We start from the raw sequence: 24,400 nt of genomic DNA, 5'->3' as shown, positions 1-24,400 counted from the left end.
AATCTATACTCCTTGTGCAGATCACTGCAGCCACAATATACATCACCGACGGCCGCTTAGGAGCTCTCCGTCCCTCAAAAATATGCAGGGTGGCCACATGTGTTGGAAGAAAGTTGCTATACAACTCTCTCCTCTCTGTCCTCGAGAACTACATGATCTGCGGGATGCGGTCTAGACCTCGACGGCGCCGGCAGGGATCCAGCACGGTGGAGGGTATGATGTAGCTGCCCGTTCGCTCGGTATACGCCGATGCTCGAGATGAGAGATTCAGATGAGCAACGTGTGTTTTTCGTCCGCCCAATGCTTTCTCTAGTATACGATGACTTGTGACAGCGCACCATACTTCTACCAAATAGTTGCTGTCGAACACCTGCGGTCGAAATAAGGTAGGTGGTGCAATTAAATCCTGGCGTCGTTGTGTCGATCTTTGCGCCGCGGAAGATCACTGACGTAGTTGGCTTGTGCCCAGCTCATGCTCTCCGACTCTCCTCTCTTGCTTCAGCCACTTTCACCTCTTCCAAATCGAACACAGCAAATTTCAATACCCCCCCCCCCCCCCAGCGTATCGGGAAAGGCCATTTGATACCGACACGACCAGTTGCATCAGCCAGACGACTTCGCGCATCGACGTCACCTCGGACCCCCCGCGCGGGACGCGAAACAAAACCATGTCCACAACAACAGCGCCGCAGGGCGACATATGTCCGGACCCGTCGGTCCATGAACGCAAAGACCAACTATCCGCAGCTGCCTCGACCGCCGCCTTGTACGCCACTCGCGAGAAAGAGTCGCCGCTGGGGAGTGATGGCCGACTGTCCTCAAAGAGCGCCGCGACCTCAATGCGCTACGCAAATGCTCAAGACCTGCCCTCCTTCCCCAGCAGAGGCGGCCTGTCCAGCGCGGATGCAGGAAAAGCTGCAACCATGAGCAAAGACTACCGCATGCAGGAATTGTGGCAGCCTGAGCAGTCGACGGCAGGTTCAAAGGCCGCTCTTCTCGCGGCTAAGAATGGAGGCAAGCTTGACCTGTGGGAGGCCACACCGAGCTCCGCTGGACATTCAGCTGCGACTCTTGCTATGCAAAGGAAAGGATTGAGTCCTGAGTTAGACCGCGGCCATACGGATGTCGGTAGAAACAACTCCCTTCTGGCTGCGACCAAATCGCTGGGAAGGCAGAGAGCGGGGAGTATGCCGGTGTCTGCACCCTCAAAGTACCCGGACAGTCAGAATCCATCACGCAATGCGCTTAATGCGGCTACAGTCTCGCATCGCGCTTCTGTGAGAAACACTACCGACGGCTGGAACTCGGACGCAAATCAGGCAGCTCGAATTGGGAATGCGAACTTCGACCGCAATCTGCTGAAGGAGGACCCTCATATCCAGTATCAGGAAGACATCGACGAGCAAAGACATCAAGCAGCTCTACACGCCTCTGCAGCTTCTTTCGCGAAGTCACTCTATGTCGTCCAGAAGCGTGGCGAGGTTGACCCAGAAACATCCAGCTTGCACGACGATGACCAGCCCAATGTTGGCGCCGCCGGAGCTCGAACGGCGCACACTCGCAATGCCTCCGCCGTAACAACCAACCCCAACCTCCGCGAGGAGGCTATGCGCTACATCCACCTCCAGGACGCAGCGCATAAGCTCGCACAGGAGCGCCTCGCTAAGGTCGACAAGGAAATGGAGGCAGGAAAGTACTGGGAATACTACGGCTACCCCAGCAAATCACAACGCAAGTCCCGCCGCTCCATGCGCAGCAGCGTCCCAGGCGACCGCAACGGAGGCGACCGCAAACGCGCCGCCAGCGAAGGCCGCGGCCGACGGCTCTCAAATGACAGCGACTCGGACGACGAGGTCCAAGCCCAGCGCATCCGCCGTCAGATGTCGCAACTCAACACCGCCAGCAACACCGTCTCCGACAAGCAACGCACAGAAGATCGCGCCAAACTGATGGCTGCCGCTGAGAAGCGCGTCCACGCCCAGATGAGCTCCATGGATAACAAGATGTTTATGGAGACCGGCAAGCCCACGCAAGCCATGATGGACGAGTGGGAGACCAAGGCGCGGGAGAAGGCGGAGCGTGACCGTGTCGATCGCGAGCGTCACCCGGGCAAGACGCATATTGGGGGTGGGAAGTACATGGATGATGCGGATATCAATGCCATTGCGGCGGCGAGGCTGAAGCCGACGTTGGATGAGCTGAATGATACGGCGGAGAAGAAGAGGGCGAGAGATGAGGAGTTTAGGGTTCAGAGGGATAGGCAGGAGACGGAGAGGATGGAGGAGAAGATGCGGAGTAGTGAGCAGAAGGCCGAGTTTAAGAGGATTAAGGGTGAGTCTGAGATCCGAGAAGACGACGACGTTGTTTCGTATGCTGACAATTCGAAACAGAGCAAGACAAAGCTGCTGCCAAGCGAGAGAAGGATGAGCGTAAGGCTGCCCAGCGCGCAGAAAAGGAAGAGGCGAAGAACCGCAAGTCGATGGAGCAACGCAAAAGTCGCGAGTACAAGCGCGACGAAGCTGCTGCTGCTGCCGGCGAAGATGACAATGAGCCCGCTCATGATGACGAGACCAAAGAGAGAGAGCTCGAGCCGACCAAGACGAACGAAACGACGAAGGAGAAGTCGGGACGTGGCATGTTCGATCGCATCGCCAACAGGCTTAAGAAGCACGGCGGTGACGAGAAGAAGACAACCACCGAAAGCAGCGCCATCCCGCAGCCTGGCGAGAGGGCAACGGTAGAAGAGAGCGAGAAGCATGACGATGACACGAACATGCCGGTCGCAGGTATCGCTGCTCTGTCTGGCGGTGCTGTTGCCGCCGCCGTCGTGGGAAGCGAAGCCGTGCCTGAAAAGGACAACGTCAGTACGAAGGACATCGTTACTGGAAAGAATGACGGCACGCTTGCTGGTGGCAGCTACGAACCTGAGCGGACGAGCGGTGAGCATGATGTGAGCAGCACGGCTCCCGTCCTGCCAGAGATCTCTCCTCTCCCTACCGTCGACATGGCGCATGAACCGGAACATTCTCACTCCCCACCACCGGCTGGCGTCGAGCAAGAGCACCCTGAGGTTCCCGTGCGGTGGATCGACCATGCTTCCGACCTCAGCGGGGAGTCTTCACTCGCATCATCCGAAGCTGGAGAGGCCGTTGAAGACAGAGAAGTCCCAGCCATCACAACCAGCGGCCCGACACCCGGCCACGAAGACTCTGAGATCGCAGCACTGGGCGGCATCATCGCCGCCGGCTCTCTCGGTGCCGAACGCAGCAAGAGCCACGACAACGGCGCAGACGTCGAGGATGACTTGGCCCAGCGACCCGCATTGCACCCCGTCACGAGCGCCGAACACACCGGCGACTACACCTTCGCCGGCCCGGCTGGGACTTCGGGGCGCCCGGATCTGGAGAGGCATATTTCTAGGATCCCGGATAGTAGTTCTTCGTCTGAAGCGGACGATGAGATGGTGTCGAGTGATGATGAGAGTGCGTTTGTGGGGACCGCGACGTCTGCGCAGCCCGTGCAGGCGCAGACGGAGACGCCAGAGAAGGATCGGGCGGTGGTGGTTGATCCGACGCCGGCGCCTGCGAAGGATGAGCCGGCTGCTCCTGTGGCTGGTGAAAAAGCTGCTACGCCTGCCGTTGAGCCAACGAAAGAGACCACCGACACCAAAGCAGCGCCATCGCCGGCAGTGGCAACCGGCCCATCGACGACGACTGAGCGGAAAGAAGCAGAGCCAGCGGAGGATAAAGAGAAAAAGGGCGTCCGCGGCTTCTTCAGCAAATTCCGCAGCAACAAGTCGTCCAAACCGGAGACCACCCCCAGCAGTAGCAGCGGCGGGAGACTGCACAAATCGCAGCCTTCGACGTCAACGTCGAAACATCCTTCAACCAGCTTCTCCAACTCCCGACCCCCGCCCGCCGGCGAAGCCACCACGACCACCAGCGCAGCCGAGCCCAAACCCTCCGACACAACAACCCCGGCGCCCACAACCTCCGCCGGAACAGCAGTCGAAACCCCGGACCTCCCCTCAGGACCCGGCGACGCAGCAGTCGAAGAACGCGCCGCCAGCCCCTCCAGCTTCCGGCGCCACGCCAACTCGTCCCGGGATTTGGACGATGTGAGTTCGAGCGGAGCGGAGGAAGAGGATTTCTCGCGCGGAAGGGGAGGGGAGCGCGTGACGGCACTGGGCCGTGGCATGGCGACAACAGCTGGCGCGGGCACTGGCGCGCCGGTGGAGCAGACGACGAGCAATGAGGAGCAGTTTGAAGAAGCGCGGGATCATTTCGACGAGAGCCTGGCGCCGCCGCCGGCTTTTGCCGCGCAGGGGAAGAGTGAGGGGAGCCCTGCGAGGAGCAGGTTTTCGGAGGATTTGTAGGGTATACTTGGTGTACTGAAAGGCAATGAGGGAGGGGGAATGGGGAGGGATGTAATGGGTGGGTTACTGGATTGGATGGGAAGTGAGGGATGGGATCTGGGATATTGGGCGTGTTATGATATCTGTGTTGCGTTATCTGTAGTAAAATGGTCGTTTTCACCTTTGTCATCGAGATTGCGGTCGTGTAGCAAACAAAGGTGAGATGGTTAAGCATGTGGTTAGTAGTCCATAAGCATCTCCTCGCTCTGCTCGCGAGATCTCGCGACTTGGACATCCGCGTCTTCCTGCTGAATGCCATCACTGCTGAGCCAGGTCTGTTCCTGAAGGTACTGCTCCAGCTCCCGATCCACCAGCTCAGGGTTGAAAGGTCGTCGGTTCTCAACATCCATATCCGCATGCTGATCATCATCGACAATACTCTTCTCTCCAGTCCCAGCCACACTTCCATGCCGATCCCCACCCTCCTCATCCAACGCAAGCATCTGCTTCACAAATTCCGCCTGCAACTCCCGCAGCCACTGCCGCAACGTCTCGGTATCCATCTTCGAGTCCTTCGCTTGGCCCAGATGCTCTTTTAGATTCAGCATCAACTTCCTCCGCCTCGCTTGAACAATAGCTGGACCTTGCGCCTTCTTCTCTCTTGCCTGCTGCTCCAGAGTCAAGGCGACGTGCTCGGCGTGCTCGACCACATCCGGAGGGAGTGGAACGACACGAGCGAGTTTGAGACCGTAGTGTTCTTCTTTCTCCGCTCCGCTGGCGATACGGTAGAGCATCTCCATCTTGCTCTTTTCGCTCATGTCGACCGCGAGGTGCAAATTGACGACACCGTTGCGCTCGGAAAGGATTTTGGCGAGGTCGCGGAAGTGCGTGGCGAACCACACCAGCGCTCTGCTTCTGACAAGTGCTTCGGCGATACTGATGGCGATAGCAAGGCCGTCTCGCGTGCTGGTGCCTCGTCCAAGCTCATCAATAATAGCCATGCTGTGCCGGTCGATGTTGCGGAGGATGAAAGCAGTTTCACGCATCTCGGCTGCGAAGGTTGAGACGTTGGCTTCGATGTTGTCGTCCATGGACACACGGGCGAAGAGCTGGCGGATGATGGGTAGAGCGGCGTACTGCGCTGGCACGAAGCAGCCAACTTGCGCCATGACGCTCACTAAGGCGACCGAGCGGATGTAGGTGCTTTTGCCGGACATGTTGCAGCCGGTGATAATTTGGAAGCGGGTTTGCTGGGTGGCGTAGACGTCGTTGGGGATGAATTTGGTGTTGTGGATCTTTTCTCTGATCGGATGTCGTCCACCTTTGATGGCGAGAGTTTCAGAGATGAGTGGGCGGACGTAGTCTTGACTTGTGACCACTTGGGCGAAGGAGGCAAGCATATCGAGCATTGCAATACCCTCGCAGATCTTGAAGAGGACTGACATGTGCTCTCGTACACTGCCTATGAGCTGTTGAACCGTCTTGTCACTCATATTGAGCACTTCAGTATGGGAGTCCACGGTTTTCTGGCTGCGTTTAGCCAGGTCCAGCGTCTGGCACTCGATCCACCCTTTCTTGCGCACGACGTTGATGAATATCGCTGGCAAGTCTCTGCTCGCCAGCTCCTCTTCCTTTATGCGGAAGTAGAATTGACGTCCATGCTCGTACTTCTTCTGAATGGCCATTGAGTGCTCTTCTGCCAGATTATCCATGTGCTGAAAGGCATCTTGCATCGCCTCATTATACGTCTGACGTGCGACATCCAATAGTCCGTTCACGCCAGACTTGACTGCATAGGTGCGTTGGTTGCGCAAGTCCAGCGGCTGCTTCGCGTAGGTGGTATCCTCATTGATGACTTCATTGATGAGCTCTTGGATCAGCTCGGTGTTCTCAGTCGCACATAGCCGGCGAATCTCCTCTAGCATGGGCGAACGAACACCGACGAGTGCTTCGAAGACAGGCTTGATGAGGTCAACGAACTGCTTGAGCATGATGACATTGTTGATGGCTTGCTCAATGTCGATCAGTGTTGTCTGCACCGGCACCAGGATGAGTTGGGTGAGGATCTTGTCTGCGTCGAGGAAGGGCTTCAGAGCTTGCCGGACGGCGAAGAACATCTCTTCTTTGGTGCTGAGCTCTTCCAGCGCCTCGTAGCGAGTGTTGAGCGTCTCGGGGCTTGTCAGTGGTTGCAAGACATTGCTCCTCAACAGCCGGCTTCCCATGGGCGTCAGCGTCTCATTGAGCAGGCCAAAGAGGCAGTCCTTGGATTTGGCGTCGTGCAGGTTCTGAACAAGCTCAAGAGAATGCATGGTGGACAGATCAATCATCATCGAGCCTTCCGATGGCTCATACTTGATGCGCAGCGACCGCATCGGGAATGTCTTGCTCATGCCGAGCTCGACATACTTGAGCACGGCCGCAAAGCAGCAGACGGCGTAGTAGTTGCCACTCACGGCCGTCTTGATGGATTCGACGTCCTCAGTGAAGGCTAATTGTTGGATGTACTCGATGCCGGTGGTCTCCGCCCAGTACCTGCGATCAAGTAGAGTCATGTTGCTGCCGATGTCATCCAGACTGTCCTCAATGATGGAGAAAAGCTTCGACTTTGGCTGGCTTGCCGAAGACACAATTAAGATGTTGGTAGGGTTGAAGACAGTGAGTTTGTGGATCGTCCGGACGTACGTCTGGCTGTCGCAGATCTGGCTTAATACCGCTTCAGCCGTGTCGAGGTTGATGAAGGCAAGACCGACCGTGGGTGAGATGCCACGGGACTCGCTGACTGCACAGACGATCTCCTGATTCTCGATACCGAGTGTGGACACGCCTGTTCTAGGTCTGGCGGTGCTCGGCCGGCCCACGCTGCGAGCGCCAGGACGTGGGCGGGAGGCGGCGGTTGCATACTCGCCAGTGGTATAGAAGGGGTTGGAGGTGCTCGCGAGCTGGTTCGAGGTGCTGATTCGGTTCCCGTTGCGAGTCGTGGTGCTGGCTCTGTATCCTGTCGTGCCGGTACTGTACGGCGTCGACGCACGAGAAAGTGGCGCCATGAAGCCGGTGATTGTGTTATATGTGATACCTCCAAGAATGGTTGAGAGTGAAGCGTTGGAAGAGGTGAAGTCAAATTAAAGTTGCCGTGGTCTTGCCTCGTGTCAAGTCGTGCCTTCCAAATCTGGTCGCGAAGTACATCACCTACTTATGTGGCGGAATGGCTCTCTGTTACCGGATCTACTTCTCCTGCGGCAGAGCACTCACATACGATAGGTATTCGCGTGCGCGTTTGCGAGTGCTTCAGCAATGACCGGCCCAGCCACTATCCCAACAGTCCAGGCTTTCCGCATCCTTCAGGTAGACCTAGGAGTCGGCCGTACCCTATGCAGGGAGCAGCTCGCAATCATACAGCGCAGCAGCGCAACGGCGTAGCGAGAATTCATCGCCATTTAATAGACGGACTGGGTCCATACCTGTAGTTGACCTCAGTTCCGCCATATCTTCACCGCCTTATCCTGCCCTCCACTCCCCACCCTCTCGCCGTCCGGCGCCCAGTCAACCGCAAACACCTCGTCTTCATGACCAGGTAGATTCTCCTTCAGCGTCCCTGTCCGTACATCCCAAGCCTTCAGCGTCGTATCCTTCGATGCACTGACCAACAGTCGGCAGTCCGGCGAGAACGCACACTGGTATACTGGCGCAACATGACCTCGCAGAGTGCTCAAGAACTTCCCATCCGATGCGGACCAGAGTTTGATGTGGTTGTCGAAGCCGGCGGACGCAATGAGCGCACCGTCGGGTGAGAAGGTGACGTGGTTGACTTGCTTTTGATGGCCAACCATCCGTTGCAGCGGCTTTGTTGACCGCGAAGGCTCCCAGAGGTACATGGTGCAGTCGTCACTTGCCGTGACCAAACGCTCGATACCACCTGCTCCGGCGGTCGCTGCATCGTACCTCTCCTTCGCCTTCTTCCGCTTCCCTTCTGTAGTCTCCGGCACTGTACTCTTGCCCTTGTAGTCATAGAAGCCCGTCCGAAGCACGAAGTCCGTCGAGAGCGCAAGGTGGTTCACCCAATGTGCGTGTGCGTTGAGTGTCTGAACCAATGTGCCTGACTTCGAGTCCCAGATCTTCACCGTCCTGTCGTGCGAGGCCGAATAGATCAAACCAGCGCCACCCCACTTGACGCATGACACATTGCCCTTGTGTCCCGTGAGCGCCATATCAGTGTGCTGGCTCACAGCGTCCCATACTCGGATCGTGTAGTCTTTCGATGCAGAAGCAAGCCGTGGCCGGCCTGGCTCTCGCAGGTGGTAGGGCTCCCAAGATATGCTCGTGATCCATTTCGTGTGTCCCTTCAGCGCTCCCCCAAGCGGCGTGCCCTTCACCGGATCCCACAGCCGCACCGTGTTGTCCATACTCCCAGTCGCCAGTATACCATCATCTGGCGACCACGCCACGGCCAACACCCACCCCGTATGCCCCTTCAACGTATGCACCGGCGTCCCCGTCTCACAATCCCATATCCGCGCAGTCTTATCTCCACTTCCAGTCGCCAACCTCGAAGACGTCGCCAGCGAAAACGCAGTCGCCAGGATAGCCTCCCCATGCCCACTAATACTCGCCGAACACCTTGTCACAGCCTTGACCTTAAACACCGCCTCTGCTCTACAAGGGATATCAAGCTGCAACTCCGTCGTCGCCACCCCATCCAGATACGCCTGAATTACCTTCTCCTGGCTGAACTCGCCATCGCCCAAAGGATTAAGGAAGCGGTAGGGAAGGCGCTCGGATGGGTCTGTCCTACCGAGCAGGCTGTTGAGGAGGAGAGAGAGGTTGTTGGGTCTGAGATCAGCGAGCGAGACACTGACGACTGGTCCCTGCGAAGCGTTGGTGTCGCTGTCGCGGAACTGGACTCGGACTGAGGCTTCGGGTGGTGGTGTAGGTGCGGTGACGGGTTCTCGTGCTTTTGCGGCTGCAGCGGTCTTTTGCCGTTTTGACGGTGGGGGGAGGACGGTCGCCATTTTGTCTGCTGTTCTGGGGTGCGACTGGGTCGATGAAGAGGCCTCGACAACTTGAGAGCAGATCTTTGAGGTGATCTCAGAATTTCTTGAAACCTGACTCGCGCCGAAGATTGGCTGTGGCTAGTTCTACTCCCCCGATCGAAGCACGCCGGCGCAACCTCGGCTTGGAGCGGTGGAAAGAGAAGGGCTTCGAGGAGGAAGGGGGGAAGTGGTGTAGTGTGGATTTTTGAGTGCTGAGAGTGGTATCACTTCGGGACGAAGAATAGGTAAGTCACACTGCGGTGCAGTGGACAGGCAAGGCAGTCAAGGAAAATCGTGAAAAGTCGGCACCAGGCCTTCATACTGCTACAGCATTACATAAAGACGCCATACTTTGCGCCAAATCCGTTTCGCCATGGCATCGTCCAGTCATCAAGAAATAACCACACATTAAGCTGCACTGTCCTCGGACCCAACTGACAACACTCAAGCAGACCACCACACCCGTATCGTAGCAAGAAGCCCAGCCAGCTAGAAGAACAGCACAATCTCCCCACGGTCATTCCTCCTCAATCTCAACGACTTCCACAACTCCTTATCCTCGTCTTCCTTCTCGTCGGTACTTCGAACGCCACGCTCCCGGTGATATCGCTTCAACACCTTGTTGATCGAGCAGCCGCGATCGCTATCAGGTCCCTTGTTGATGAATGACAAGAACAGGTCCGGGCGGGAAGTGTAGCTGACGAGCTGATTCGTCGCGTTCGGCTGGACTGAGGAGGGGCGGTCGGGGTACTCGATAGCTTTCATGTGTTTCGCGCGAGGCCGGTCGTCTGATGAAAGCGATTCACGCTGTCGGCGGGAGCGATGGCGATCATCGTGGTAGCTGCGATCCGGGCTTGCGCGGCGGCGTTGCTTGTCGTCGTGGTATTTGCTGTCGCGAGAGCGGTCTTGCTTGTCTTCTGCGTGTTTTGAGGAACCTTTAGAAGTCGTTGTGCCGTAAGATACGTAGCTTGACGTGCGTCGGCTCTTCTTGTCGGCGTCTGCTTCGCCTCTTTTTGATCGCTTGACAGGACTCAAGATAGGTGTCGGCCCGGCGTCGATGCGATCTTCAAGGAACTCAGGATCCGTGATGAGTTTGTTCAGCCCGCCGGTGAGACCAGAATGCAGCACTCTGCCATTCCTCCCTTCTGTTGGCGCATCTATCATCATCTGGTCGCGCGAGGATGGACGCTTGGTAGTGGACGACAGGTCCAACTCCTCGACATGCCCTCGCTTGCGCTTCTTATCGCTCTTCTCGATGGTAGGTCTGTCTTTGGTATGTCGTCTGCTCTCTTTTGGCGCAGGCGTAACGTATGCGGGAGGTGGCATGAGGTTGTGCGACTGCTGAGAGTCGGTCAAGTTCTGCCATGAGTCGTAGCGCGCGAAGGATGGTTCCAGTGGACCATCACCGTATGAGAAGCCTGTTTGAGAGAACTGCGAGCCATCCGTTGCGTAGTGACTGTACTGCGAGTCGCCATTCGGGTAGTGGACAGACTGCTTGATTTCACGTCTTGGTTCTGGCGCGCTGATCTTATTTCTGGCGCCATTAGGCGTCTCCTCAGTCACCAAAAAGTCGAACACGTTGACGTTCTCTGGTAGGTCTTGCGCCGCAGTAGGAGGTGTTGGTGCCCTTGGAGGCACATCCACTATGGCCACTGCCTGCGAATCATCGCCTCCATCCGGCGCATCTTCGACGTATGCTCGCTGTGGCACCATTGGGTCTGAATTCCAGCTACCGGGCATCGACCTGCCCTTATCACCCTTCTTGCTCTTCTCCCGGTACAACGAGCCCTGCACCTTTTGCGCCTCGCTGATGCAGCTTGTATGTGATCGGTAGTCGGTGCCGTGGAAGTGCACCATGCAATCGATGCAGCTGAACGATGCGCCTCTACATTGGTTCCTATGTTTGTCGAGAGACTTCTTGGTCAGGACGTCGCCGCAAGCCTAAGGTAAAGTCAACAAACAGGTTTCTTCGGCGCACACGGTGTGGAGGGTCCCATATACCTCGCATTGGAAGGAAACCATGGCGGCAGCGGAAGCGCTCCTATATAACAGGCGCGTATGGAACGGAAGGTCAGGAGGTGTTCGCGCGTGTCTGAAGAGGATGTCGATGTTTCAGCGTCTGCACGTCAAATCCTCAGAAGGCACAAGGCTGTTTTTAGAATCTGCATCCCGCATTTTGTTAGCGTGGTTCGGCGCCAGGGGGAGTCGCCGCACTCACTTCTGTCTCGACATTTTAACAGATGACCAGACACCTCATACCTCATACCTCATACCACCAACTATCAATCAGACGACCTTGCGAAATGATAAGGGACCAGGCGTCACAGCGATTGATCGAGTCCGCGAGAGTACGCACCACTTATATGCCACTACCATGGCATCTGCCTTGCGTGTTGCCTGGCCGCTTGGAGACACCCTCGGCCAGTATCGCTCAATGGGGAAGGTGAGATACCAAGAGTTTTATCATCGATAGCGAGGAAGAATGATGTCGTTCAGACGCATGGCGTGGTAAAGTATACGGCAGTACCTCGTGTATGTTTCCTTCAACTTGACTTGTTCGCAACTGCTGGTCACGATGCATATCCCAAGCATATTTGCCTTCTCTGCTTTCATCACAATCACCTTGGCATACCAGCAGGTTCGCCTGCCTTCTTACTTAAGTCGAGAAGAGCATGTGTCGATCAACCCGAAGGACTACCCGGCCGAACACATATATATCCCAATTGACCACTACAATGACAACGACAACCGGACGTTCTCCAACCGGTTCTGGGTAAACTCGAAGTACTACTCTCCGGGCGGCCCAGTCTTTTATTTCGACGCTGGCGAGCAATCTGCCCATCCATTGGTCCCGTACTTCCTCTATGAGGCTTCCGGGCCTAGTAGCGTCATGACGCTGGCGCGGATGTTCAACGGACTGGCGGTTCTCTCCGAGCATAGGTTCTACGGCGATGCCGGTCATGGTAGCTTCCCGTTCCCCATGAATGCAGATGGGATGGCAGAGGGCGGGTACGATGCTTACAAGTATCTCACGACCGAGCAAGCGTTGCAGGATCCAGTCTACTTTGCGCATCACTTCGAGCCGCCGGGGCTGGAGCACTGTTGGGACGAGCTGAAGCCAGAAACCACACCATGGGTGTGGCTTGGTGGAAGCTATCCAGGTATCAGAGGTGCCAGTGAGTGTCAGGCATTTTCGATCAGGACGGTTTGGTGCTAACAGTGGTGTCCTTCAGTGATGCGTGTGCGCAATCCAGAGACTTTCTACGCCACTTGGGCTTCCTCAGCGCCGACCGAAGCGGCTGTTGATATGTGGACATACTACGCCCAGGCAGAGCGGAGCATGACTCGCAACTGCAGCGCGGACTACACAGCCATCACATACCACGTTGACTCAATTCTGGCCAATGGGACCAAGGCCGAGCAGGACGAGCTGAAGATCGCACTCTACACAGCAGTCATGTCGACGCCTGGCGGGTCGAAGCCGTCATCTGTCAACAAAACTGAAGCTAGACAACTGTCGAATGCAGACGTTGGCAACTACCTTCTGCTTCCACTAAGTTTCTACCAATACTATGGCTTCGAAGCATCCGTCCAGCCATTCTGCGATATCATGCAGACCGAGAATCGGACGCATGTGCGGACTACAGACAATGGCGGCACGGCGCCAGCGCTTGCTTTTGAGTCCGGCCTTGCGGAAGCCCACAATATTCCCAGAGCATGGCAAGCTTTCCTAGTCGGGATTGCTGAGATTGACTATGATAGCGTTCCATATGAGGGTGATCCGATCACGGGGTACAGCTGGATGTGGCAATACTGCTCTGAATATGGTAAGACCTTTCCATTGAAGACGACGGATTTGAAGCGTGCTAACTTGGAATGATTACAGGCTACTACCAGCGCGGGAACCCAGAGAACCCACACACGATCCAATCCCGCTTCATCTCGCTCGAGCGCTTCCAACACAACTGCGACGAAACGTTTCCGGAAGGCCTCCCTCCACAGCCCAATGTCAGTGCGGCAAACAAGTACGGTGGCTGGCACATGAACCCTTCCAACACCATGTTCAGCTCCGGCGAGTACGACCCATGGCGAGCCCTCTCACCAGCCTCCGTCGAAGTCGGCTCTCCGAACCGCACGAGCATGCAAAAGATTCCGGAGTGCAACGTTGCGCCGCCCAGCGATACCGTCTTCGGGATGGTGTACCGCGATATGGTGCATGTGAGCGATATGCGGGCATTACTCAATGAGAGCGATGTCAATCACCAGAACTTCAGCACCGTTGGGTTCAGCAGTCCGATCAGCACGGAGCCGTTCTATGCCGGGGTGGGACTGTTCCAGATGGCGTTGGAGGAGTGGTTGCCGTGCTTTCGGGGTGGGAAGTATGGTGAGATGACGTTCCAGTTTCCGAGTGCTGTTGGAGAGGGCTGAGGACCGTGAGGACTAGATTGGGCGTGTTGACAATGACGGGCAGCAGTAGTTATTCGAAGAGCGAGAACTTCCGAGTAGGCCTTCCCATGAACGCGAAGTTATTGCTTCAGTCAACAATCTCGCAATCGTGTAAAGAACAAATTAGGTCCTCCTTGCGTCGCTTCTCGTGATGTTCACATGAAATGAGGTCGGCACGGCATCGCTCCTTCCGTTTCAGATTGGCGGATTGCTAGTCGAACTTTCACAACCCTGCGGCGACTTCACCGCACCAATCTCAGCGATCTTTGGCACAACCCCATTCCACTCCACTCAACTATCAAAGCAAGCATTGTGTCCACACAACCGAGCCCATAATCCTCAAAATACCGGACAGCTATCCCGCGCTGCAACGGTATGGCTCCTTGCAGCTCGAATCACACCCACGCAGAAGTCATAAAGTGCATGTGATCAACCAAGCAAGCTTTCACTGACAGCTGAGGTACTAGAGTTGAGCTCCAACGACTCCCTCAATTAGGGCTCAGGGTCGTGTGAGCAAGCCATAAACGCCTCTACCCGCTTGATAGACCGCGAAGAGCCCTACCAACCAAGAAGCCGCCAGGCCGAGCAGAACTGTCTTCCTCATCTCGAGTGCATCCCCGATCTCCAGTTTGGCCACGGCGCGATGCTTCTTTCGAGAGTACCATCTCTGGAAGGCAGGCTCAGGAACCATCTGGGCCGAGGCTCCTCTCTCGTCTCGCTGCCAGGTGCTATTCCTGTAGTCCTGGTAGGGCTGTGGGTCAAGCCACGACAGATGCGTCAGGCGTGACCACAGAGATTCGTGGCTTGCTATTGAATGCTGTGACAGACGCCACGCTCGTTGCTGCCGGTCGACCAGAAATAGCGACAGGAGGAACGAGACCATCGTGAGTGGAGCGAGTACAAGCTATTGAGATCTCATAAGCCAAGCGAGCGGATGGACGACGACGAGGCTCTACCTACATCAGCGAACGTCGAGGTCGAGTCGCCGCTCGCGCCCTCGTGCGCCGCATCAACCGAGGGCCTGTCGGTAGGCGCGTCGTCGGCTGCCAGCTCCAGGAAAGGGTCCGAGCCTTTCTTGTTCCTGTGATGGCGGCGTGTGCTGTGTGACGGGTCTGTCATGCCGGTCATGGTGTCAGACGATGACGCTGTCGCTACCGAAGCAGCCATGGCTTCGGGGTACGGCCGGGTGTGCCACTGAGATCACGCTAGAGCTGCACTCCGAAACATCGGCATCAAAGATTTCAGAGACACGTTCTAAACATGTAAATGGGGAATGAGGTGTAGGTATGCTATGCGATGCTGAAGGTGTGCTTCTGCAGGTTTCGTGTTCGGATCTGCTCGGACGAGGGAGACCTTGGCTGCAGCAAAGCATGAGGCTCAGTTCCACGAAGCTAATAGGACAACATGGCGAGGATCGATTCGTCGCACCCAGATCGTATCGTTCTCGAATTGGTAAAATGCAACGTCCCAAAAGCTGTCACAATGCAGCAGATCTGGCGAACGTTTGTGTGTCCTCAAAGTCGACGGAAGTTCCGTGGGAGGTGAAGTCGAAAGAAGGGTGTTTCAATGGCCTGCGCCACGACAGGGGTTTTCGAGGCTGTGCTTTGGGCCGCGAATCGGTGGTTATTTTCGAGCCCTAACTCCGGCGTCAGAACACTTCCTGGCTACGAGATTGGTTCGCCCAACTCTCCTCTGGAGCAAGGATTCGCGATCTTCAGCTGGACGGGGTGCCAAGGGGCGAGCAAGAACACGCTTCCCCGGCGCTGCGAGAGGTTGGCGAACTTTGCTCGGTTTGCCAATGGCACGTTACGAACACATGGTCGCTGCGCGTCACCTCGCCCACCAAGAAAGGTGGGTAGCCCGTCCGCTTGGACCTGAGTGCTTACAAACTCCCGGCCGGAAAACAGCCGCTGGCCCAATCCTGTCAAGCAAAGCGAAAGGTCTGTCCGTTTCGGCTGGTCAAGGTTGGGACCCTTGCCGGAAGGGGTGCATCCCGGCATCGATCTCTCCAGATCTGTACCAGCAGCCAGGTACAGCTGAGCAGGGGCAAGCGACAGATGGGCGGCATATGGCGTATCAGAAGCCATGTTGAAAGCCGTCTACAGCCTCTACATCGCGGCACATCCGCTAGATGTGCGTTGTGGAGTATGTGCTTCGACTACCAGCGCCACCTGCTACTCTTGTCGGCTGTCTTTCCGTCCAGGACTCTGACCAATGCGAAGACCTTGGTCCCTCCGCGATGCATTGATGAACATCGAGGGTCTAGTGGGGGCACGCTTACAACTGAGGTTGCAGGAGTCCAAAGCACCTCCGCCGCTTGCTCGCAGCCGTTGAGGGGCGTTAGTCGTCAAGCCCATTTCACCTTATATCCAATCAACAACGGAGAGGGCACAAAAAGCTCTCGCGGCAGTAGGGAGTTATCACCGATGGCTAAACGGCGACTTAGCTCTTCTGCTGCCGAAGACCAAATGGGTCGGCCGTTGAATTGGACCAGAGCACAAAAGATCAACGTCCTTGCCCGACAAGCCTAAGCCTTTGCTGTCATCGAATGTTGCCACCCGACCTTCCAATTGTACCTCTTTCAGACATAATTGGAGGCGATGCTGCATCGCCAGTGCTGCAATGATGTGTGAGTGCGACGTATAAGGTGCCCCTGATGAGGAATTAGAAGGCATTCTTATAACGACCCGCTTCTCGCCATGTCTAGTCAGTTGACCACGAACACTCCTACTTCCGGACTCCCAGCACTTGACCGAAACATGGCGAACAACAGACGGACAGCAGAGCTCTCTAGACACGAATCGGGGACATCCTCGCCCGCAACGTCCCGCTCTGCTAGTGGAAGTATGGAGCCTCCAACATGTTCCTTGTTCAGACTGGTCAACCATGTCCACTGACACTATACCAGGCAGCAAGGCATCTTCTCCAAACGAACAGAGGAACGCAACAGACTTTCAGTTCCTCAATTTCTCACATCCATCGGATGCAAAGGATTCACGAGCCCGGAAGACCGTTCGGAGTCACGTCACGAAGCAACAGCACCAGCGTGAGCATGCCGCTGCTGCTGCCCGGCGCACCCAAAGCTTCCCGCAACCCGAGGACCGCGTGGAAACGGACGACATTCCAGCGCCTCGACCCCATGCTGCAACATACCCATCCAATCGTCCGGCGATGGACGACCCGGACATGGACATGCCCTTACCGTTAAGCCGCATCACAGGCAGTCCCGAAGAGTCGTCCCAGTCGCCATCTCCAATCTCTTCTCCTTCAGAACAGCGAATCGACCCTTCGACCATCTATCCGGCTGCTTGGCGGTCGTCCTTGAACACCGTCACAGTAAGAACATCTCGCATCCATTACGAGTACATAGGCTGACCGCAGAGCAGGAGTACTATCTGAACTTCATGGCCGCCGACATGCCAGATATGGAGAGGCCAGACAGAAGAGGATTGCTTCGATCACGCTTCTTGCCCCTCTGTCTAACCGACCCTGCGCCTTTGCACGCTTTCGTGCTCATGGCGGCATCGCATTACGGCAACGCCAACGGCCCTCAATCACACAACATCGACATACAACATCTCCGAAGCATGGCAATGTCCGAGGTCAATGGCGCTCTGCAGCACCGTTCACGCAGTCTCAGCGACCAGATGATCGCGGCGGTCACCATGCTGGCCTCCTACGAAGCACTCTCCGGCAACCACGATATCTTCCGCACGCACATGACGGGGCTGAGACAAATGGTGGGCATGCGCGGCGGTCTGCCGGCATTGGGAGTCGACGGTATTCTGGAACGCGCTTTGTTGTGGGTCGATGCCAACGCTGCTCACATCACCGGCTCGCGCATCTACTTTGACAACAACACTTTTCCTTCAAGCGTGGAGCATCCCAGACCTCATCCGCGTCGATTTTCTGGCGGCTCACCACGGAGACAGTCGCCCTGAACTTTACTTCACATCCAAGCTCTTATCTGCGCATGCATCAGAAATTCGGCAATATCTATACCCCATACAGCATCATCAACCCTATCGAAAAGCATCTGTACTCTAGTACCAAGCGAATCGGCAGTGCGGGCACTGTCTCAATGGATCTCTCTTCGTCGGAACGGATGGAGGAAGGATCGATAGCAGAATAGACCTAGAATTAATTACACCATCACTTCGAAGCTGTCAACCTGTCCTCTACTTCTTCGGTTCTCATCCGACGTGCGCAGCAGGTGGGACGACTGCGATATGGCGGCGGTGCTCCATTCCTCTCCCTTGAGTACGATCCCGACTGTGATACGCAAGTCCGCAGCAGCTGAACAAACGTTGGTTCCGATCTAGACGCTTCTCCCATCGAAGAACGCGTTTAGGGTCGCCAGTCTACTGGTGAAGGTCGTCGCGATGGGTCGCATTGCTCCTGCACGGGGGAGCCACTGGCTTCGCATCGATGTTGATCGTCGAACACAGCTTTTGTTCATCGGTCAGGCCGAAGTCGTTTCGTTTGGCCCACGTCGACCGCACCATCATTAGGTGTACCGGAGTAAAATCATTCATGCGTGAGCGTTTCAACGACGATCAACCTCGCGTGGGCCAGACACAGCCTCCTTGATGTCGCGTGGAAGTCGGAAGATGAATGAATCGTTGAGAGGACGAAGGCTCAGAGCGGAGTGGCCGGATCGCCAATGGCTTTATCATTTGACTCGAGGACATTGAGAAGCAGCACGAGCCCACGATCTCGTTTCAAGGAAGCCTTCGAGTAGCTTGAACGCACAGTACATCTCTAAGAAAATAGTCCTCTGGGTACGTGATTGGTCAACAACCAAGCAACATGTCGGCAATGTATGCATTAGCGAGAACTAGGCTGGAGAAGGCATTTGCCAATTCGGTACAGGCAGTCCGGCAGTCGATCGCCGGTTTTAACAGGTGCGCGAACTTGTCGTCTCGATATTGTCAAATGCGCGAGGCGCAGCTTACACTTAGATGGGTACCTGATATTCAAGCTTGGCCTGTGGGATAGACATGTGAACGGGCAAACTTCGCCAGAATGACAAGGAAAGGGCCCACAATTAACGGCTGGGCTTCATGGATGCTCTTTCCGTTTGCCGAAGTGAAATTCTAGGAGGAAAGGAGACTCCGAAAGGATGCCAGGACAGTTAGAGGATTTAGCTGGCAAGTACGGGGAAGACATCGAAACTGGGTGTTTTGGACGGCATCACCCGGAATACTCAGGCTGGCGGCAAGTCAACATCGGTTCAGAGACGTGAGTCAAGACCGCTGCCGCAGAATGCGGTCCTCACGGAAGAGCCAGGACTGACTGGGGGGATCTTGAGCTGTTTTGATCTTGGTGTCGAATTTGAGGTCGCTCCTAATCGCTCACTGAACTTGTCTCCCGGACAATCCTTGCCGCGTTACCCCAGATCGAGCACCCCAGAAAAAGCATTGCCATCGTGTCGAAACTGTTCGCCGGTCGTTGTTCCGTCTCCCATGAAAGGCCACCCTATCTCAGTCTCCTTGCCTCGCGCTCAGACTCGAGTAAGCAGAGGATGTCGTCCTCGCGGACTGTGCGCCAATGTCAGCCTCACCATTTCGCCTGCATATCCTTTTCGTATTCTTACCTGGGCCCTTCACGTTGCGGATGATGCTGCGGGTCGTGTCGTCCATGAATTCCACGCGCACTTGTGTCACACCACCTCGCGAGCCTGCATATTGTCAGAACCCTTCCTTCTTATGCTCTTGGCCGTATCGCTGCCGTTCTCATTCACATACCAGTGCGGCCGAGGACTCTGGTGACTTTGACGAGCTTGACGGGAACCCTGCGAGCGATATCAGCGTGATGCGCCACCGAGATTGCGGGAAAATCGCCTACTTCTGGGAGTCCATCTTTGCGACTGGGAGTGTGTCGGTGTTGAGTGGTTGTTGCGGGCGGTTTCGTAGTTGGCGTGTCGTCGAACTTTTGGAATTCCGTGAATGAAGTTCGCGGTGTATTTCTGACGGTGGGCTTGGCGGTCATATGTCCGCGCCACCCGGCCATAAGTCTGCTACCGGCACGAGCCGAGCGATGCAAGGACGGCCATTGAGAAGAGGAAATTTGTTGACCGACGAAAGTAAAGGCGAGAGTTGAAATTTAAACCAACGTCGACCACAGCTCAAGCGATCTAAAGGCTTCGAACGAGCGCTGACCATTGACTCAAGCTACGAGCATCGTCTAACACTTCAATTTGAAAATCTCTTAAAAGGCCCTATTTGTTGCTGCTTCCGTCGTACATAGCATTGGCTTCATTCCACAGCAGCACGACCAGCACATATCACTCGCTTCGCCATGGATCTGATGCACAGGTCTGTCTACCTCCATCTCGAGCGACTCCGTTATGGATCATAAGATTGACAGCGTTGGCAGCCTCAACGATCGCCTACTGTTCGCAGTACCAAAGAAAGGACGTCTTCACCAACCCTGTCTGGACTTGCTTTCAGGCTCAGACATACAGTTCCACCGGCACAACCGACTGGACATTGCCTTGGTCAAAAATCTCCCACTAGCATTGATCTTCCTTCCTGCTGCAGACATTCCCACATTCGTAGGCGAAGGTCGCGTTGATTTGGGAATCACTGGACGAGACCAGGTCGCTGAGCACGAGGCCGACACTCCACCTACCGACACGACCGGCGTGGTGGAAGTGATGAACCTGGGCTTCGGCAGCTGCAGATTGCAAGTTCAGGTGCCTGAAAATGGACCCATTCAGACGTCTGATCAACTCGTTGGGAAGAATGTTGTGACCAGCTTCACTGCGCTCTCAAAAGCTTATTTTAGGGATCTGGAAGCGCAGCGAGCGAGGATGACCCCGCAAGCGAATGGCGATGCAAGTAAAGACCTTCAGACGACGATCAAGTTCGTTGGCGGTAGTGTGGAGGCAGCCTGTGCTCTGGGAGTGGCAGATGGTATTGTCGACTTAGTGGGTGAGTTAATCCGCCTCTTCTCAGGACCTGAACGACGACCATGTTAATACGTTACAGAATCCGGCGAAACCATGCGAGCCGCAGGCCTGAAAGCCATCGATACCGTGGTGGAGTCTACAGCAGTACTTATCAGCTCAAAACACCCATCGGACCCGAAACTGCTGAAAAAGATCACGAGCCGGATCAAGGGGGTCATCACCGCGCAGCGATTCGTCCTGTGTACATACAACGTCTCACGGAAACTCCTGACGAAAGCCTCCCACATCACTCCCGGCAAGCGCGCACCAACTGTCACGGCGCTCGAGGAGGAGGACTGGGTTGCGGTGCAAGCGATGGTTGAGCGGAAGCAGATCGCCAACGTGATGGACGAGTTGGCGGAGCTGGGTGCAACGGACATTCTGGTGACGAAGATTGACAATTCCAGGACGACGTGGTAGGCTTTGTCTCTGAAGTGCAGATGCGAACATGATATTACGGAGTATGATAGATCATATAGAATATGCTTCCGTGGCTCGAGAAGTCGCTAAAGTGGATATGGTATCTCTTCTTTCGCCATAGATGATCATGCAGCGTGCAGGCTTAAGAGTATCGACTCGCCGCTCCAAATCCTGCTTGTTCGTCTTACATGCAGAACAAAAATATCTGATAAAAAGTGTGCCAATGTTGTTTTATCCCAGGAAGCGGTACCTTAGTCCGCTCAGATACTCGGTACCCCAAGTGATGCCGAGTGTTTGCTCCTTCCTAATTGGGGAACGCTCTCGACCCACACTGTCGACGGCATCAGTGGAATCAATGCTTGAACCCTCATTCTCACTCTCTGCTCCCATTTTTCTTTAACACATCAAGCCATCAAAATGCCCGAGACCAAGTACCTGGAGACAGAGATCACGCTGTCGCCACAGTCCGAGCCAGCAAGCACCAAATTCCCTGCTAAGCTGGCATACTGGACGTTCGGGAACGTCTCGAATCCAGCAGTTCTGCTGCCCACCTGCTATGGAGGCTCCCTGGAGACCACAACACCGTTCTTGTACTCCGATGGTCATACATCTGACCCCATCTTTCCACCGTCGAAGTACTTCGTCATAGTAACGGGATTACTCGGAGGCGGCGAGTCGTCATCGCCTTCCAATACGCCAGCACCATTTGATGGTCCGAACTTCCCTCATACGACGTATGAAGACAACATTAGACTACAACATGCCCTGTGCGAGAGTCTCGGCGTCAAGAAACTCTTCGCCTACATCGGCTTCAGCATGGGCGGCCAGCAGGCTTATCACATGAGCACGCTCTACCCGGAGTTCGTGGAGAACATGGTCTGCTTAGCCGGCAGTGCAAGGACGAGCTGGCATAACTGGAGCTTCTTGGAAGGTCCGAAGCATGCTCTCATCACCGCCGTGGACTTTGAGGGCGGGCATTACAAGCAGCCGGCGAAGCAGGGTCTCAAAGCGTTCAGCCGGGTATACTCTACCTGGGCGCTGTCCCAGCAGTGGTTTAGGGAGGAGTGCTGGAAGGAAGTTGGGTTCAACTCTGCTCCTGAGTATCTGGAAGCGAACTGGTCTGGTCTCGGGAAAGACGCAAATGACCTCTTGTGTCTGCTGTGGACGTGGCAGAAGGGCAACATCTGTCTGTACTACCCGGAAGACAAGAATGATCTGGCAAAGACGCTCGGGAGGATCAAAGCGAGATGTCTCATCTTTCCTTCGAGAACGGATCAATACTTTCCGCCAGAGGACAACGAGGAGGAGGTCAAGCACTTGAAGCATGGCGAGTTTCGGTGCATTGAGACTCCTTTCGGCCATATCGCTGGTGGAGGAAGTGGTCGGAAAGCGGATACGGAGTACATCATTAAGGAGATCAAGAGCTTCTTGAAGATATAATGTGACCACATGGAAGAGTTTAGCTATTGTATGAAGGTCGGTATGACTTCCACTATGCCGGTTGGCGATCTCAAGATGCGTTTCAATGTGGATGACGAGGCACAGCCTGCATCGATGTCGACCGAAGAGCCCTTCCCGGAAACGAGGATATGGACATCAGACCATGATCTGCTCAACAGTAACCTGTGCGTGGGTTGGAGAAGAGGCAAAAAACATTCCCGTGATCGGCCGTCGTATTTCGCCTAGCTTCTCGAGTGTGACGATGTGGTCGTATCGGAACAGGTGTGCCCTCATCAAGCTGACTTGCGCTTTGAAGAAGGGGTCAAAATGGAAATAGTGGTATACCAGCTCCAGGCCAAATCGAACTACGAATCTCTCACGGTCCGAATTGATTAGCAAAAGAGTTCATCTTGCACGCAATTGATCAGAAGTTCTCAATTGTGCAAGACTAATCTCCCAGTCTTTGAGCGGCTAATGGGCTCTCGCCCCTAAGATACTCTCCGTCTGTTGGCGTGGCAAACCAGCATGACCAGGTGGTCTAGAAGGCACCATCCATTGCTGGATTCACGAATGCAACAATTTGCAAGCTGCGATATATCCTGTAATTTGGCGGCCGAGCTTCTGCCGAACGGCACAGCCCTGCTTTCGCGATGCTGGTGTGACATGTGACACGCCAAGGAGGCCGTGCCCCGGCCACCTTGCAATTCCACCGACTCAGTCTTCGCCGAAACTTCTTCAGGTCAACTCGTCTGAGCCACGTCCTCCCCTTCTGTAGTTGCAGCTTCCCAACCATGGCGGACCAAAGCTCCTCGGAGAGCGACAATTCGGTCGACGAGAAGGCCAAGCGGGCTACGGGCGACGCAGGAGCTCAAGCCCAGCAACACTCTTACAGCTGCATCAACCTTCCTCGATTCGGGAGCGTTGGCCTGTCTCTACGCCCTCGCTGGCCCAGACTGCAAGACATTTCCGCTGGAGGTTACAGTCGGCAAGATTCTGAACACCATGAATCAGTGCATTACGACCCATCTGGACAAGAAAAGACGTGGCTTCCCAAAACGCACCATGAAAATTCGTGGTCGCACCCCAGACTACTACCGCATCAACTTCGATCCCTCTGCCCAAGACATCACGGGAGTGAGCCGCCGCCTGCACGACTTACTGAGCGCCAACCAACATCTGCCGGCTGGACAAGTGCTGGAGATCCTAGATGAGCAGAGCTGCCGTCCGTTCGCCCTCTCGAATCGCAAGGATGTTCCGGGAGCGAAGAAGATCGGGACAATCGGACAGTACCCTCAACACATCGACAATCGCCACTACGTCTCTTGCTGGAACGATCGTCTTGAAGCCCTCGCTGTCTGTGAGGCCGCGGGTTGGTCACTGAAGGAGGTTGTCGCTGCGGTCATTCAGTCAGTCCGTGCTCGCTGTGAAAAGCTCGATCCGGACTCCCTCCTTCTCCGAGACCCTAACGACCTGGAGAGCCATGATCTCTCAGCTAGACATGTCTTAAGCCGCTCAGCTCGCAGGAAGCGCCCTCCACCTTCGACAGCCGAACTCAGGAAGCACGTCGGAGAATGGAGCCTCCGCGATGAAGTAGCCGGATTTGCTCGGAAGGTACAGGAATGCTTTGACCAGCCAGATCGCACGAATGAGCAGTACGCGGACATGGTCGAGCGCGAGCTGTACTGCTTCAAGCTGGCGAACAAGAAGGCCGCAGTCAGGCGGAAGAGGCATGGTTGAAGCAGTCGACAATGCTCGTCTGGG

General features: G+C 55.6%; 11 protein-coding genes across 11 annotated transcripts; 6 read left to right on the top strand and 5 right to left on the bottom strand.

The window, feature by feature from the left end:
- Window positions 1-668: 668 nt before the first annotated feature.
- EIS1 (Eisosome assembly protein) lies at window positions 669-4,375 on the top strand (the record flags this gene model as incomplete). Its single annotated transcript, XM_064807402.1, has 2 exons — window positions 669-2,331; window positions 2,391-4,375. The coding sequence occupies 2 exons, from the start codon at window positions 669-671 to the stop codon at window positions 4,373-4,375; spliced, it is 3,648 nt and encodes a 1,215-aa protein (XP_064654416.1).
- Window positions 4,376-4,593: 218 nt separating this feature from the next.
- Window positions 4,594-7,398, bottom strand: MSH4 (MutS protein msh4; the record flags this gene model as incomplete). Its single annotated transcript, XM_064807401.1, has 1 exon — window positions 4,594-7,398. One exon carries the CDS (start codon window positions 7,396-7,398, stop codon window positions 4,594-4,596), a length of 2,805 nt encoding a protein of 934 aa, XP_064654415.1.
- Window positions 7,399-7,824: 426 nt separating this feature from the next.
- RSA4 (ribosome assembly) lies at window positions 7,825-9,360 on the bottom strand (the record flags this gene model as incomplete). Its single annotated transcript, XM_064807400.1, has 1 exon — window positions 7,825-9,360. The coding sequence occupies one exon, from the start codon at window positions 9,358-9,360 to the stop codon at window positions 7,825-7,827; it is 1,536 nt and encodes a 511-aa protein (XP_064654414.1).
- A 510-nt stretch (window positions 9,361-9,870) lies between these two features.
- Window positions 9,871-11,403, bottom strand: LTR77_010176 (uncharacterized protein; the record flags this gene model as incomplete). Its single annotated transcript, XM_064807399.1, has 2 exons — window positions 9,871-11,322; window positions 11,383-11,403. 2 exons carry the CDS (start codon window positions 11,401-11,403, stop codon window positions 9,871-9,873), a joined length of 1,473 nt encoding a protein of 490 aa, XP_064654413.1.
- A 553-nt stretch (window positions 11,404-11,956) lies between these two features.
- On the top strand, window positions 11,957-13,809 carry LTR77_010175 (uncharacterized protein; the record flags this gene model as incomplete). Its single annotated transcript, XM_064807398.1, has 3 exons — window positions 11,957-12,557; window positions 12,615-13,208; window positions 13,268-13,809. 3 exons carry the CDS (start codon window positions 11,957-11,959, stop codon window positions 13,807-13,809), a joined length of 1,737 nt encoding a protein of 578 aa, XP_064654412.1.
- A 517-nt stretch (window positions 13,810-14,326) lies between these two features.
- On the bottom strand, window positions 14,327-14,994 carry LTR77_010174 (uncharacterized protein; the record flags this gene model as incomplete). The annotated part of the gene is made up of 2 exons (XM_064807397.1): window positions 14,327-14,731; window positions 14,788-14,994. 2 exons carry the CDS (start codon window positions 14,992-14,994, stop codon window positions 14,327-14,329), a joined length of 612 nt encoding a protein of 203 aa, XP_064654411.1.
- A 1,719-nt stretch (window positions 14,995-16,713) lies between these two features.
- LTR77_010173 (uncharacterized protein) lies at window positions 16,714-17,768 on the top strand (the record flags this gene model as incomplete). Its single annotated transcript, XM_064807396.1, has 2 exons — window positions 16,714-17,163; window positions 17,214-17,768. 2 exons carry the CDS (start codon window positions 16,714-16,716, stop codon window positions 17,766-17,768), a joined length of 1,005 nt encoding a protein of 334 aa, XP_064654410.1.
- A 1,537-nt stretch (window positions 17,769-19,305) lies between these two features.
- On the bottom strand, window positions 19,306-19,688 carry RPS28A (40S ribosomal protein S28; the record flags this gene model as incomplete). Its single annotated transcript, XM_064807395.1, has 4 exons — window positions 19,306-19,367; window positions 19,424-19,507; window positions 19,575-19,621; window positions 19,675-19,688. 4 exons carry the CDS (start codon window positions 19,686-19,688, stop codon window positions 19,306-19,308), a joined length of 207 nt encoding a protein of 68 aa, XP_064654409.1.
- Window positions 19,689-20,176: 488 nt separating this feature from the next.
- On the top strand, window positions 20,177-21,199 carry HIS1 (ATP phosphoribosyltransferase (ATP-PRTase) (ATP-PRT); the record flags this gene model as incomplete). Its single annotated transcript, XM_064807394.1, has 2 exons — window positions 20,177-20,762; window positions 20,820-21,199. 2 exons carry the CDS (start codon window positions 20,177-20,179, stop codon window positions 21,197-21,199), a joined length of 966 nt encoding a protein of 321 aa, XP_064654408.1.
- Window positions 21,200-21,616: 417 nt separating this feature from the next.
- On the top strand, window positions 21,617-22,639 carry LTR77_010170 (uncharacterized protein; the record flags this gene model as incomplete). Its single annotated transcript, XM_064807393.1, has 1 exon — window positions 21,617-22,639. The coding sequence occupies one exon, from the start codon at window positions 21,617-21,619 to the stop codon at window positions 22,637-22,639; it is 1,023 nt and encodes a 340-aa protein (XP_064654407.1).
- Window positions 22,640-22,693: 54 nt separating this feature from the next.
- Window positions 22,694-24,376, top strand: LTR77_010169 (uncharacterized protein; the record flags this gene model as incomplete). Its single annotated transcript, XM_064807392.1, has 2 exons — window positions 22,694-22,828; window positions 23,504-24,376. 2 exons carry the CDS (start codon window positions 22,694-22,696, stop codon window positions 24,374-24,376), a joined length of 1,008 nt encoding a protein of 335 aa, XP_064654406.1.
- Between the last annotated feature and the right edge of the window lie 24 nt (window positions 24,377-24,400).

This window comes from Saxophila tyrrhenica, assembly GCF_035928015.1.
Source record: "Saxophila tyrrhenica strain CCFEE 5935 chromosome Unknown scaffold_21, whole genome shotgun sequence".
Taxonomy (NCBI): Eukaryota; Fungi; Ascomycota; class Dothideomycetes; order Mycosphaerellales; family Extremaceae; genus Saxophila; species Saxophila tyrrhenica.
This window is presented reverse-complemented; position numbering and strand designations above follow the sequence as displayed.